At 32.6% G+C, this 14,548-nt stretch overlaps 3 protein-coding genes and 1 pseudogene across 3 annotated transcripts in view; 2 read left to right on the forward strand and 2 right to left on the reverse strand.

Moving 5' to 3' along the window:
- Window positions 1–760: 760 nt before the first annotated feature.
- LOC135836541 (pre-mRNA-splicing factor CWC22 homolog) lies at window positions 761–3,197 on the reverse strand (annotated as a pseudogene).
- Window positions 3,197–5,812, forward strand: LOC135836537 (uncharacterized). The gene is made up of 7 exons (XM_065351430.1): window positions 3,197–3,463; window positions 3,534–4,291; window positions 4,360–4,852; window positions 4,930–5,005; window positions 5,083–5,183; window positions 5,251–5,385; window positions 5,494–5,812. The coding sequence occupies exons 1-7, from the start codon at window positions 3,389–3,391 to the stop codon at window positions 5,716–5,718; spliced, it is 1,863 nt and encodes a 620-aa protein (XP_065207502.1). The 5' UTR covers window positions 3,197–3,388; the 3' UTR covers window positions 5,719–5,812.
- A 56-nt stretch (window positions 5,813–5,868) lies between these two features.
- LOC135836533 (DNA repair protein complementing XP-C cells homolog) lies at window positions 5,869–10,420 on the reverse strand. The gene is made up of 7 exons (XM_065351424.1): window positions 10,198–10,420; window positions 7,554–9,940; window positions 7,242–7,483; window positions 6,940–7,165; window positions 6,707–6,872; window positions 6,472–6,629; window positions 5,869–6,387 (listed from the first exon to the last, which is right to left on the reverse strand). Exons 2-7 carry the CDS (start codon window positions 9,936–9,938, stop codon window positions 6,220–6,222), a joined length of 3,345 nt encoding a protein of 1,114 aa, XP_065207496.1. The 5' UTR covers window positions 9,939–9,940; window positions 10,198–10,420; the 3' UTR covers window positions 5,869–6,219.
- A 1,221-nt stretch (window positions 10,421–11,641) lies between these two features.
- LOC135836550 (uncharacterized) overlaps window positions 11,642–14,548 on the forward strand; it is a 77,854-nt gene continuing 74,947 nt past the window's right edge. Inside the window, exon 1 of the mRNA XM_065351444.1 lies at window positions 11,642–12,050. The gene's annotated coding sequence lies outside the window, so the exon portion shown is untranslated. The remainder of the gene's footprint in view (window positions 12,051–14,548) is intronic.

The following is a 14,548-nucleotide window of genomic DNA, read 5'->3' on the forward strand; positions in this document are numbered from 1 at the left end:
TTATCTACGTTTTAAAATGAAATTATTATTTAATATCGAATTTTTCGCAAATTTATAAAAATTGGAGTGCTTTAGCGAATTTGGTTGAAAAACATGTTGTGTTCTTCTGAACAACAACACTGAAACTTTTTGGGTATTTTACTTCGGATTTCGTTGTTGCACAAAAAAGAGGTGAGAAATTTTTTAAATTTTGTAGTGTAGGTGTTTTAAATAGGAAGGTGATTTTTGAATTTTTTTAAAAAAAATAGTTCATTAAAATTTTATAATTTTAATAATTTTCATAGTTATTGTTGTTGTTATAAAAGAATTTTGCTTTTTATTTTAGTAGAACGCCAAGGTGCTCACTAAAAATTTCGAGCAATTTTAATCCAAAATTTTGATATTTATGTACTCTTCGCGACTGTTTTTACTTTTTACAACTTTGAACCTGAATAACTTTCTAACGATCATCAATAGCTAAAGCTCTCAGTAAAAAAACAACAGAACATATTAGAATGTCATTGTATTGCTTGAATCGACCATTTATCTACAGGGCTACAGATTTATAATTTACATCGATGATAATTTATTGTTAATTGCGTGATGTTAATTGATGGCCAACTTCCGAATAAAGTGCTATGATTTTAGTAAACCTGTGAAATTTGCTCTCATTGATTCATGATTGACATGATATTTAAATCAAAATGCATCAGTTAAAATTGAAAGAACATTCTCATTCTCCGTGTTGAAATCGAGACGAGTCGAAGGAACTACTCGTAAATAAAAAAGAGTGAATATCAACTTTTATTCATCTCTTCAATAACGACAAAAACAAAATTAAAAATGAACTAGCAAATTCATTAAATCATAAGTCTTACATCAAAAGTCAAAACACAAATTATGCATTAAATATGTAAATTCGATAATCATATTTTTATGTTCACTAAAAACGATATTATGATACGTCCCTACGACGAAGAACTGGAGGATGAAGAAAAGAAAGAAGTAAGGTGACCATCTTCTCCTTGATTCATGTTGCCTTTCTTTTAAGGATGTTGGTTTCTTCTTCGACTTTTCTTTAGAAACTGCTTTTTTCTTTGATTTTTCTTCAGGAGACGCAGATTTTTTAGTTTTCTTTGCTTTTTGTACAGCTTTTTGGATAAATTCTATCACAGGCGGAGCATTTTCCACAGCACCATTCTTCAGCCATTCCCTTAAATCATCGCTACAGAACAAAAAAAAGGATTAATTTCAAATAGGTACCTACTTAAAACATATAGCGGCGGATGCATAGGAATCACTTACGTCAGACCTCCTAACCCGATCCAAGTGAAAAAATTAATGGAAAATCTGGTATTCTTCGGATTATCTTTACGGAACAATCCTTCGACAGCTTCCTGCATTTCCCTGCAAGTTGAATATTTATTATATTAGCGATAATATTTCGAATACACGCTAAAAACAAACTCAAAAAACATACGGATCCGAAAGACGAACACGTAATTTAAGCAATCCCATATATTCGCACAGTTCTTCGAATAATATTTTAATGAACACTCTTCCTGAAGAAGAAGTATCGTCTTCGCTTAGTCGAATTACGGCAAAAACTGTCTACGGTATCGCATCAGATGATCAGAGTATAACAAATGAGCGAAGAATTTCGCTACGTTGCGTAGTTTGTTCGTGTCTAATCTATGAATTGTGTGGTAGCTATCGACGAATATTTGTTTGAGCGGTTCTATGTAAATTCTGTTAATTTGAGAAAACCTCTGAAAAACAAAAATGGTAATTTAAGATAGGGAAACACTCACATTGAGAAAGGGATGTAAAAAACACTTTACCTGTGCTAATAAACCAAAAAAATTTTCGTACGTTCGTTGCTGCGTGCAACAATCTAAAAATATGTGACACAATTCTACTTCTTGTCCAGGTTTCATTTGCATTTCAAGTAAGTAACTTGTGTGCATATTCTTCGAAATCTAACGAATTATTGATAGTTAAATAGACCGGTCGCCGGAATGCGACTAAATTAGTTTCTATTTCGTCTCGAATTAAATCTGTAATACATACAAACATAAAATTACAGAGTTGATTCAGATAAACCAAAACAACAAAACATGCAACGGATGTTCAATTACTTTTATCAGAGTCTGGATCATCATCGTCGTCAGTTTCGTCATCTCCTAAAATTTCTTTACATAACTGTTTGTATTTATTCTCGTTTTTTTTCGTGATCGGGATCGTGTCTAAATACATCTGCAATGAAATAAAAATATTCAAATAAATGTAATACAATAATGATACCTATTTACGGAAGTATGCATTGATATTTACTCAGAATATCTTGATTATCGAATTTTTCATGAATAGAAACCATATGCATGATTTGTTCTTCTTCGTCAATAAGATCAAGTTCTCCCATTAGGACTGGATAATCTTTGAATTTGTCTTTCCTGACTTGATACATCACTTCTATCATATATTGAACCTGAAATTGAATTTAATAAGTCTTCTGCTTTGAAATAGAAATTAAAACTTATAGGTAAGTATTTGGAACACATACTCGCTTATCTAGATTTCCTTCTTGTAATAGTTTACGAAGAGAATCGAACGTAGAAAACAAACTTTTGGGACTAACTCTATCATGTAATATTATATACTCAAAGGACTAACTTCCCCTAATTTTTCACCACATTCCAAATTTATTTCATCAAACGTCAAAACTCAAAAGTATCAAATCAAAATTTTCATGACGAAAAAATGCAAACTGATAACATGATTGAACCGTATGACCCGCCATGTGCAACTAAGGTACTGTAACCCGGGTATGTCAGACTCCCATTTTGTTCCTCACGAAAAAAAATTGTTGTTTTTCGATTCAAGGTTTTTATGACGGAATTTCTGGCATAGAATGAAAGTAATCATTGAATTAGAGCACATGCTGTGAATTTCACACAATTTCAAACTATTTTTAACCCAAAAATGAAGTGCTGAAAAATGACTGAAATTCAAAACAATTAAATGTATTTCAATTGATACATGTAGCATACCATTGGAAAGCTCGTTCAATTCTCTTTCAAAAATGTTATTATGAAAAAGTTGTAAAAATGCACGGTTTTGAAGATATACGCGGTTAAAGTTTGCCGAATTCCCATATACTGCAATGCTAAGTTCGTCAAACCAGGAACAAAATGGCCGTCTGACATACCTGGGTTACAGTTCCCTAGTGCAACAAAACCTCGTCCTGCCCCTCCCGCCATCATCCAACACATTCTTATCATTCGCTAGTGTTTCCAGTAAATAATTTGTCAGCGAAATTTAAAATCAAACTTCAGTTGAATTATTCGCTTCAAGTACTATCAATAAAATAAATGTATCAATTGAAAAAGTTCCTAGAATAGCTACCAAAATGTTCGTAAACGATCCGAACGATAATTTGGAATCAGATGAAGCAACGAACTACTTCGATTACCTTCCTTATGAGGTACATTTAGCTTTTCTGTATAGGTAATTAATTAATCTAGAGATTCATATAGCCATCCTTCTAATTGCAGCTCATCGTAAAAATCTTCTCCTACTTAACGTGTAAAGAACTAAAACGTGCCAAGCTCGTATGTTCAAGATGGTGTAAAATCAGCGAAGATATTTCGTTAATAAAACTAAAAGATCGAAAATTTGTGTTCAGAGGCTCAATATACGACAACCTTTTCACCGTAATGTTCGATACGTTTCCAAACACCGCATCATATTACAATTTCGAATTTAAGGAAACAACTTTGAATGATGAATTCGAAACATGTATACAATCATATGTCGATAAAATTCACTCGTTGTGTTTCGTCGATTGTAAATTTTCATCGAAAACGATCGAAAAACTAATGCTAAACTGCGTGAATCTGGAAAAATTGTGTTTTAGAAATTGCGAGTGTTATACCGACGATTTTGAAATCATGGATAACATGGAACCAGATAAAATAATGAGACCGAAATTAGAATATTTGGAATTTTCGAGCTGTCATTGGATGTCCGATTATATATTCAATCTATTCATTAGCGTTTATCCTTACGTAAAGAAAATAGTTTTCGACGACGTTCGCATGAATTGTGATTATCGGGTATTTCGAAGGTTTTATCCTTATAATCAAAGCATGGATGAATTTGCATCGGATTCTGTTGTGACATATTTTGCATTCTATAAAAATATCAGCCATAAATGTAAACAAATTGAAAAAATAACTTTGAAAAGTCCTCTCGCGATGTGTGGTCCTGCCGATCAATATCTTATAGAATTCGCATCTACTCCTAATATAAGGTAATTGCCGGGTTTATGTTTTATTTTATGCAGTTACACTCGAGTAATTCTTTGCCCTTTTTTTACAGACTGAAAAAGTTCAAATTGATACAGTGTGATCGACCAAATTCATTCGATACGTTCAAAACGTTCATTACTCATCAGATGAATTTGACTTCTGTGGAATTCGACTGGCAAATGTGCAGTTTTGACAATTTCAAATTTTTACTCAGTCATATTCCTAATCTAGAATCTTTAGCACTTCATTTTAATAACCAAACGATTCCTAAAGATGAATTCATTAGAATTTTATCCAAGTCCTCTTTGAAAAAATTCAAGTGTTATTTTTCGTGGTATAAATTCACAACCGACGGTAGTATCGACTCTGAAAATTTGCCAGCGAATGGGAAACTGCGACATTTACACTTTTCATTGATGGATATCACCACGGCGCTCATCCCCGGCGATATAGTCATCAAGTTACTCAGTGTATTTAATAATTTGGAATATTTATACCTTCATTTTAAGAATTTTAGTAAAGAACATGAATCAAGGATTCCTGAGCTCATTTTTCAAAAACAGGTGAAACTGTCACTTTCGTGATATGAATCGTAATTCATAGTCCTAAAATTCTATTAAAAGTATAATTTCTGTTTCAGATCAATTTGAGAACTTTAATTTTAAATGACTGTCTATGGATTAATAATCTTGCCTTTGAACACGTGAAGTTACCACGTAAGAAATTCATCTGGAATAATAAATTCAAGTTGATTGTTCATTGAGCTATTTTGACAGAAGTGTTTTATTTTCAGATTTGAAACATTTAGAATTGAACAACTGTGATATAAATGGAAAAGCGATCGCCAAATTTGAATTTCCACAACTGAAAGTATTGCGAATTAACGGCTGTAAAGTAATAAATTTGAAATATTTTTTGTAGATAATATATTTTTGTACTGATTTTTAATCAAATAACATAGCCTACAGAATGCGATTTGGATTGGTTGCCACAAAATACTCCATTATTGGAAAAATTGCGAATGAGTGATTTAATATTCGAGGATGGATTGGAAAATCTCTGTCGAGAATTAAAATTTCTTGAACATCTTGTCTTAGTAAGTCTATTTTCATCATTTAGATAGTCGTACGTTTTTTCGCAGTTGAATGAGTAAAATATACATGATACATAATTATGTATTAGTAATTTTATATTGGTGTTTCAGGACTTATGCCACATTGATCGCCCAAAGACCATTTTCAAGTGCTGTCCATCTTTACGATACTTAAAAATGAAATCGTATGATTTTTTGTTCAATTATTTTAGCAAAGAAATTATCATGCGAGATTTAAGTAACGGAGAACCTCGTATAGTGCCTTGGCAGTCTGATGTTATTACTGATAGAAATCCGAATGCACATTTACCAATAACGTTATTTGTTGATCCTTAACTCTTTTAAGTACAATACAATGCAATCGTAACATGTTCCGAATGCCTAATTACTTTTGTAGTTTTTTGTGTTGGAAAAAAATCATTTTCGTATCGTTCAGTTGTATTCTTTTGAAAAAAAAATCTATGAGAATTGAACACAACAGGAAAACTCATTCATAGAAATGCTTATTATTAATAATACTGAGCATAACATTAATCACTGTATTAAACGATAAAATTATAATTAAAAAACGTCACAATGTCGATCAATACCTGAGGAAAATCATTAATATTGTGAGTACCTTACTTCTTATGAAACAGAAAATTACATCTTTATTTATCCGTAATATTTTGAAATGAACAACTTTGAATTGAAACTACGAGATAAATACACTTAATGATCGTTTTAACGCATTAAAATTTACCAATACTGTATCACAATATTTTGTACATTTTTGAATGTATTTCTTGAGGAACATAGAGATAAAAATTCACAAAATCAGGATATGCGTAGAAAACATTACTTCGATTCAGATTTGTCTTGATCAGAAGAGGTACCTGGATCGCCAAAATTATACTTCCTTTTTAGTTTCTCTCTGATGAACATTCCTTTAATTAAACGTCTCCAGTTCGCGTAAACACGTTCTTCCCGTTTTTGTTTTTCTTTTTTCTCAGCTTCTTCAACTTCCTATTGGACCACACAAAATAAATTACGTATTGAGGAAATCTGTTCAATAATTTTTTTTTTCGAATTATGCGTAAATTTACATACTTGATTATAAGCATCCAAGAGAATATCTTTAAATTCTTCGCAAACGACAAATCCGTCTTTGACCGGATACGACCAACCGTTGGTGCTGTATTCGAATCCGGTGATAGCGGCAGCACAATCGATGCTCAATTTATTGGCTATACGCATAAGACCAGGTACTGCGAATAAAATAATGTTGATTAGATTTTCGAATTGAGATCATTATATGTACAAATAAATTGAATTAGAAACTCACTTTGTAAGTACACAGTCCCCTTGGGTAACATACAAGGTTTAAAAAGTTCAACATTTCCAAAACTATTCCTGGGTACGAGACCATTCTCAGCTGTAGGAGGATCATAGTCTTCAGTTTGCCATAAGCCAAATAATTCCAGATCTTTAGGACCTTCACCGGAACCAAACTATAAAATACAACTCATTATAGTACGTAGGATTTCAAAGCAAAGTTGAAAACATGAATAAAATTACTTTATCTTTCTTCTGACGTCCTTTTACAATTTTGTACGGTTTTTCGCCCATTTTCACCACCTTAGCTTCCTTGATCCACATTTCTCTGCCATGTAACTGCACAACACATAATCGCGAATAAACTGGTTCAGCTTTTACAAATCCAAGCGGTGGAGCATCTGGCGGATAAATAGCTTGGAATTTCAACAAATGTCTTTTCAAAGCATACAGTGGATGATTTTTATATCTAAAAGAAATACAATTTATTATGATTTTTAAAATAATATTCAAAATTCAAAAAGATGTATAAATTGAATACTAACTCAGAAATGGCCGTTGGTAACGGTTGCTCTTCCAATATTTTCTCGAGAGCTTCGTCTTCCTCTCTATTTTGAGGATCTTGTGGTGGTTTATACGGATTCACGGTGGTCTTCCACCAAGCATCATCAACCCGGAGTTTTCTCGTCACCGATAAATATTGAGGAACGTATCTTCTAGTGACGTCTTTAATTGTTTGATCACTATTGAATGCAATAACATATCTGACTGGATGGGCAGCTTGATTCTGTAATTTAAAAAAAATGCATTAGTTTACTCTTCGAATTTTAAAACTTAAAAAAATCTATCATACTAACAAATAATTGCTGAGTACAGTGGTAACTTTTATTCGCAATATCCACGCTGGTCCATTGTTCTTCAGCTTCCAAGAATACCTCGAGCCAGTAATTCAATTTATTTCGCTTATTCTTTGTTTCAGATTTCTCCTCGACAGTGACGTCTTCTTCGGATGATAGAACACGACGATCAATTTTCTTCTTCTTTTTCGTCGGTACAAACGTAGCATCAGTATCGTCTTCTTCAGAATCATCAGAAGTACTCATTTCTTCAACCAAATTTTCAGGATCAATTTTTTTACTACTTTTGCTCTTCGAAGTCGACTTTTTGCTATCTTTAGATTTGTTGGATTTTGATGACTCTTTACTTTTAGATGCTTTCGAATCTTCCGCGTCTTTAGCAAAATAACTGGAATTGGTGATTCGTTCGGATTTTCGAGTAGACTTTTCTTCTTCGAAATATTTTGATTGGTCTTTCGAACTTGAACTTTTTGATCGAGCGGATCTTCTGACAGGTTCTTTTTCGGTGTTTTGTTTACTCGATTCTGTGGAGGTGGACTCATTATGAGGACCATTTTTTGAAGATTTCGATTCGCTGGATTTCGCCGACTGAGAACGAGATGAACGTTTTGTTGCCTGAGAACTTTTTTCATCGGATTTTTCGGAAGTGGTTTTGGGTTTTTCTTTAGAAATATTTTTCGAAGAGCTCGAATCTTTTGATTTTTCAGACTGAAAATGAGACGATCGTTCCTCTTTAGTTATAGTATCTTTTTTGTCCGATTTTTCAGATTTACTTTGAGATGATCGTTTCGATTCGGAATGAGAAGATTTCGGTGTTTCTTTCTCTTTAGATTTTTCTGATTTGTTTTCGGAACGTGATCGTTGTTTTGTATCTTTTGAAGACGTTTTGGAGGTTTCCGCTTTTGGTTTGGCATTTGTTTTGCTGCTTTTTGCCGAATTTTCTTTTTCCAACATTTTTTTAGTGCTGGTCGGTGTAGCTGCGTCTTTTTTCGCAGTTATTGGTAATAACTGATCACTGGTTGGTTTTATCGGTACGACGTTTAAATTGACGATCAATCTGCACTTGATTCCTAAAGCTCGGATAATGCAAATGAACATAAAGCATAAATCGTTCTTATTTTCGGCTTCCATTTTCTGAAGTTGCGATTCCAAAGAAACAGAGAGCTGGGTTTTTCTGTCATCTACAGGTTCTTTCTTCAGTTTGATCTTTTTCACGAACCAGTCGATCAATTTACCCAAATAATCCATATCCATTCGCTTGGCAGGGTAACATTTATCATTCGGGAGTAAAGATAAAGCCAAGGATAACAACTCTGGAGAATTTAATATGGAATTAACATGCATGCCATGAGCAATCCAGCATAAAATACTGACTTTGTGAACGTATACTTGATTTTCGCGCCGAATAAAATTCAATCTACGTCGTAAGGTCATCTCTAAATCGGTTTGTTTTTTCTTTTTCAACGCCGGAGCATCCAATAACACCTCTACTTGTTTGGGTATTTCGTAGTTTTCTTGAGAAGATTGACTAACAGATTCTTTAATATCTGTGGCAGACATATCCGTATCTTCTCCCATGGCTAACAATTCAAATACTTCCAAATCTGCTTTATTTTCAGTTTTGGGTTCAGATTTAGCGGTAACTTTTTTGGATTTTTTCGGAGTCGGTTTCTCTAGTTTTTCTGTTTTTTTCGGTTCGGCTTCAATTATGATTTCTTCAACAGGAGTACTGTTTTCATTCGCTTTAACTTTATTGACAAGCGCGGTAAAGTCAAAATATTCAGCTTGGCTGGAACTGGATTCGATTTCTTCTTCTTTAATATTTGGTTCGTCCAAAGGTTCGCTTTTAGTAACGTTATTCGAATTCGAAGATTTATTCGGTTTTACGAACTCATCTGAACTGTCACTATCGGATTTTATCCTCGCAGATGTGTTTAATTTTTTCATCGGCGAACCGTCCGATTTCTTTTTACGTTTAGGGGGAGATTCTTCGCTGGAATCAGATTCATCGGAGCTCAACTTTAATTCAGATTTACTTTGAAGAATTTCAGTGATGGATTTCGGTTTTTTGACGAATTCGTCGGAGCTGCTTTCGTCTTCGGAATCATAACGTTTTCGAGATTTAGCTGATTTTTTAGAATTGCTCACAATTCGAGCTCTTCTTTTCACAGGAGGCGAATCAGATCCAGAGCTTGATTCTTCAGAAAAATCCGGATCGAAATAACTCGATTTTGATGTTTTATTCGGCACAGGAGAAGTGGAACCGTTCCGTTTTGTTTTAGATTTTGGTGCATCGTCCGAGGTATTTTGATTAGTTGCTTTAAAAACGGATGTCGGTTTGGAATTCTCTTTCTGAACGAGTCGAGTTGATCGGCGAGTTTCCATTTCTGTAAAAAAAAATTAATTCGTCTGAGTACATATTTGAATTTATGAATGAATTTACCCGGTTATTATCTATTACGTAATATTTGTCAATAAAAAATGTGTACAGAAAACACGTGATTCAAGTGTTTATTATCAAGCCTGTCGAGAGACGAAATTCATGAAATATTCAATCATCACGTAAAAGAGATGAAACTGAATCTTTCATTTACGATTGTGCAATAAAAATAAGATAATTTTTATAGATAAGTAAGTAATCTACCTGTTATTTTAATTGCTTCAGGAACTGGCAGTTTCTAAACATGAAATCATATCCTGAAGACCAATGTCTTCAACAATTTATCACAGCATTCAAATTTGGAAAGAAATAGTTACATTAAAGTCAACATTACTGAATAAATTAAAAGTGAAGTAATTATAAAGAATAATGCGTTTTAAATTTATAATTCTTACAACTTTGCGCCATCAAAAAATTTTGTTTATCAGTGTTGTAACACAATCGATCAATGAAAATGTCGATATTTTCGTTATCATTTCTTCTCATTCTCGTAATTTCGGTATTGAGGACGGTATTACTGCTTTTTCTCTAATTTTACGATTGAGTTTAAATTAAATTATTCAAATATTCATACAAGATTTTCTTTGTTTTTGTTTTTAATAATTAATTGGCAAAATTGTTTTGCCAATTGACATGTTTTTGATGTTTTGATTTGACAAACCAAACCAAACTTTGGAAAGGACATGAATATACGACTGGTCGACTGTTCAAGATTTTGAGGATTAACTGCTTGAGCTGTTGAAGTGTTGAGCTTGCTTTTTTTTGAAAGGAAAAGGTTATGGAAATGGATGGAAAAGAAGAGATTATCGGAAATGATAAAAGTATTCACTATTCACCGTAAATCCATCAAGAAAATTCAACACCACACACCAGGGCCAAGGACTAAAAATTTAAAGTTGACGATGAGCTACTTCATCCCACCTTGATGTGTAGTATAGCCATAGCCTCAAAATCTTTCAAGCAAAATCTCGTCAAAAGTTCAAAACTACTCGTACATAGGTAATTTTTGTCACTAAAATTAAAAACTAAAAAGTAAAAAAGTATAACCGTACAGCCCTACGCCCTACTTCTATTTCTATCTCGGCTCCGGGCTTTCTCTTTCTCATCTCATTCTTCTGTATTCATCGCAGTTTAAATCACAACACAACTGAAACAGATAAATAGGTAAACATGTAATGCAATGCAATAATAAAGCCGAAAGTGTTGAAATACAAATTTATTCATATTTTTATCAGTCTTATCATTAATTATAATTTAATGATGAATTGATTCAAAAAATTCAGTTGGAAAAAAAATTTAACACCGCATCGAAATCTATCAACAAATTTCTCCAATAAAAAGGTAAATAAAAAAAATCAAAATTTATCTTGACAAAACTCGATGCTGAAATTGTAATACTTATTCAGTTCCCTCAGTTAATCGTTTCATTAGAAAAATCATCATTATACAAACTAAGTACTATTAACCTTTTGACATTAAAAAAACTGATAGGTATTTGTTAAAGAGAAAAGAAAGTAAAAAAAAAGAATTTCAATTTTCAACGAATTCTAAAAGCGACAAACGAAAAAATATTATAGGTGTTTTTAACGGTTGCCATGGAAAAATTAGTTAGCCACTGTCGGGAGTACATTTTCGGTTTGTCTTTTTCGAGCAGAAGCGTATTGCCGCATGCTTGGCAGTTGGATCATGAACGTCACGCCGATTGACCGTATTTTCGCTGGTTCATCAAGTTGACCAATTGCGAACTCGTTATTCGGGCCAATTTTTTTCTCCAGGAATATATTGATGAAAAATTTGTAATTTTTTCCCCAGTGTATTAATCACTTTTTTCGAAGGCGATTTTATACCAAATATTTTCCGAGTGTTATTCTTTCAGACGTTGTTTTTTTTTGGAAGAACAAAATGATTCGCGCGATTAACTTTTTTAATTATAAAATCGACGTTGTTTTCAAGCTTCGTTAATTAAAATGGATTGAAAATTTGACTCGTTTTATCATTACCGATGTGCCCTTATGATAACGAACAGCGTGTTGAATGTAATAATAGCGTTGCAAAAGGTAAGGATTGATTACTTTTATTTTTAGGATAATAGGATTAATTTTTTGATACATATTCATTTACTCGCGGCTCTTGTCGTGATGATTTTTTGAGAATTTTGCACCTACCTACCTACTAACCTATTATAAAAGTCTATTCGTTATTTTTCAAGTCAACAATGATTTGAATCCTTGAAAAAAAAGGAAGCAGGAAAAAGAACCAAAAAATATACCTAGAGTATCATTAATTTAATTTATCAACTCCTCGAAAAAAAAAAGTATTTGTTTGTAAAAATATCACCCACATGAGATTCCATTACACCTACAACAACGTTGAAACCATGCAGTATCACTCGTCTTTATTAGTAGAGGCATGAATAGGTATACCCACTTTACTTACCTATTCTTATTCAACTTGAATATAATCACTTTGATGGGAATCCAAATTCGTGCGGCAAAGATTTGAAAAAAAGAATTCATATAAACAGCTTATTTTGTAACTTTTACTACCTATTTTATAAAATGTAAGTAGGTAGGAAGGTAGATAAGTAGATAGATAGATCTTCATTTGTATATTTTTCACATTATTGTAAATTTCTAATAATTTTAATTCGAAAAGTTCATCTTCTAAATTTAATTTTTCCACTTTTACGAGACAATTCCTCAATAAAAGTTGGTAATTGCTTTTAATCCATAAAAAGCATTTTCACTAAATTAATCTGGCGCGTTAAATTTCAACGGCGACACTTCCATTAATTATTTTTCCCTTCAGTATCTGGAATTTCTTCTAGATGTTTTTATTGTAGGCATAAATAATTCGACTCGAAGTAAGACTTTTCAACGTTCGTGTGGTTCTCAGTTTATGATGAATTGCAGCGTTCATGTCTTGAAGGGGTTAACAGGTGTAATCTTTGACTTGGCGAATTTATTACTCGATAATCTGCTAGCATTTTACGATACGCTGTAGGCGTGTTCTATGCCGATTTTCGAAATGATGATGATTTTCTTGCCGTAGTTGTACTTCTTTAGACTTGAGTCAATCGATATTTCGGTTCAAAAACAGGTCAATGTAACCGAATGGAAGAATTTTCAAAATAATTAGCGTGTAGCTCGCCTATGATTATTTGCGGTTTATCGAAGAGGTTATTTTTCTGATCTGAAAATCTCGAGGTTGAAGAGGAGAGAGTGGATTCAAAACAAAGCTTAAAATTTTTCGAATTCATTCATCAATTTTTTTACATTTACTTATTAAGGTACCCTCAGTTTTTCATCAATGCCAGGCTATTTTTTCAATTTCAATAATTTCGTCTCGCTTGTTTTTTTTTCCAATTTTATATTTTTGCAAAATGTTGCCGGTATAGTAGATTTTTGTCAAAATAAATTCTAAGGGAAGAAGAGACCTTCAATTGTTGAGAGCAATAACTTGTCATATGAGGACGTATGAGGAAAAAAATATTATAATGTCAATATTAACGCAGAAAAATAAATAAAAATAATTAGAAACAAACACACACGTGTGTATAGCGAAGATTATAATTTTAAAAGTGAACAGAATCGAAAGAAGGGTTTTGAAAACCTCGTTCTCAAAGTGTTCAAAATGTTTTGTTGCTTTCGGAGTTTGACATCACGATGTAAATAATTTATCAACAATTCTTATTTATTTAAAAATATATCCACTAAAACTCTGACGAAGTTACAGTTACAAGGTACACTGGAAATTTATTTTTAGAAGCCTAAAATAAATATTGCCATCTTTAACAGACTCAACTCTTTTTTCCCCTTTAAATCCTACTATAAAAGTATATTATTTGTTTGTTGTTTTTGATGTAGGTACTAGGTACAGAAAAAAACTTCAATTTATTTAACAAGGATTTTTCAAGTTTGACAATAACTTTGTGCGTATAGAACCCTCGAAATGATAATTTTTCATTTACCGTATAATTTTACGTATGTTTGTTTCTTTTTTTTTTTCATGTGCCTCAGCAAGTCAGAATTCTATTGCAAAAAGTTTTCGGATAATAATTTTTTACTGGCGTTTTTTAGTCAGCATATTTTTACTTTCATGAGAAACGATAAAGCGTTGAGTGAAAATTTCAAATATACAATTGAATACGTTCGCAGAGAGTCTGACAAAGGAACGCTGAAAAATTGTTTTTTTTTAAATGTTTTCTCAAAGTCAACCTTTTTTATTTTAATTCTATTAAATTGAGCGGATAAAACGAATACTTGGAGATACTGGGACGCGTAATTCGAGCGGTTAAAAATACTACTCGGCAGGCTTTTAGCCTGCGGAAACGTGAAGTGGTTTTTTTGCAAGTAAACACCAAGCTTGCAAGCTGCGATGGGTTTAAACAAAGCGTTCAAATTAGGTTAATGAAATTTACTCATCGAAAAGCTCCTTAGCTGGCGTGAATTTTGCTCGTCTGCTGGTACCTATAGGCTACTATATACATACAACAATGACTCAAATGAACGGTTCTTATTACTTAATCATAAACTTTGATTCGAACGTGTAATTC

This window comes from Planococcus citri, chromosome 2 (genome assembly GCF_950023065.1).
Source record: "Planococcus citri chromosome 2, ihPlaCitr1.1, whole genome shotgun sequence".
NCBI classification, from domain to species: domain Eukaryota; kingdom Metazoa; phylum Arthropoda; class Insecta; order Hemiptera; family Pseudococcidae; genus Planococcus; species Planococcus citri.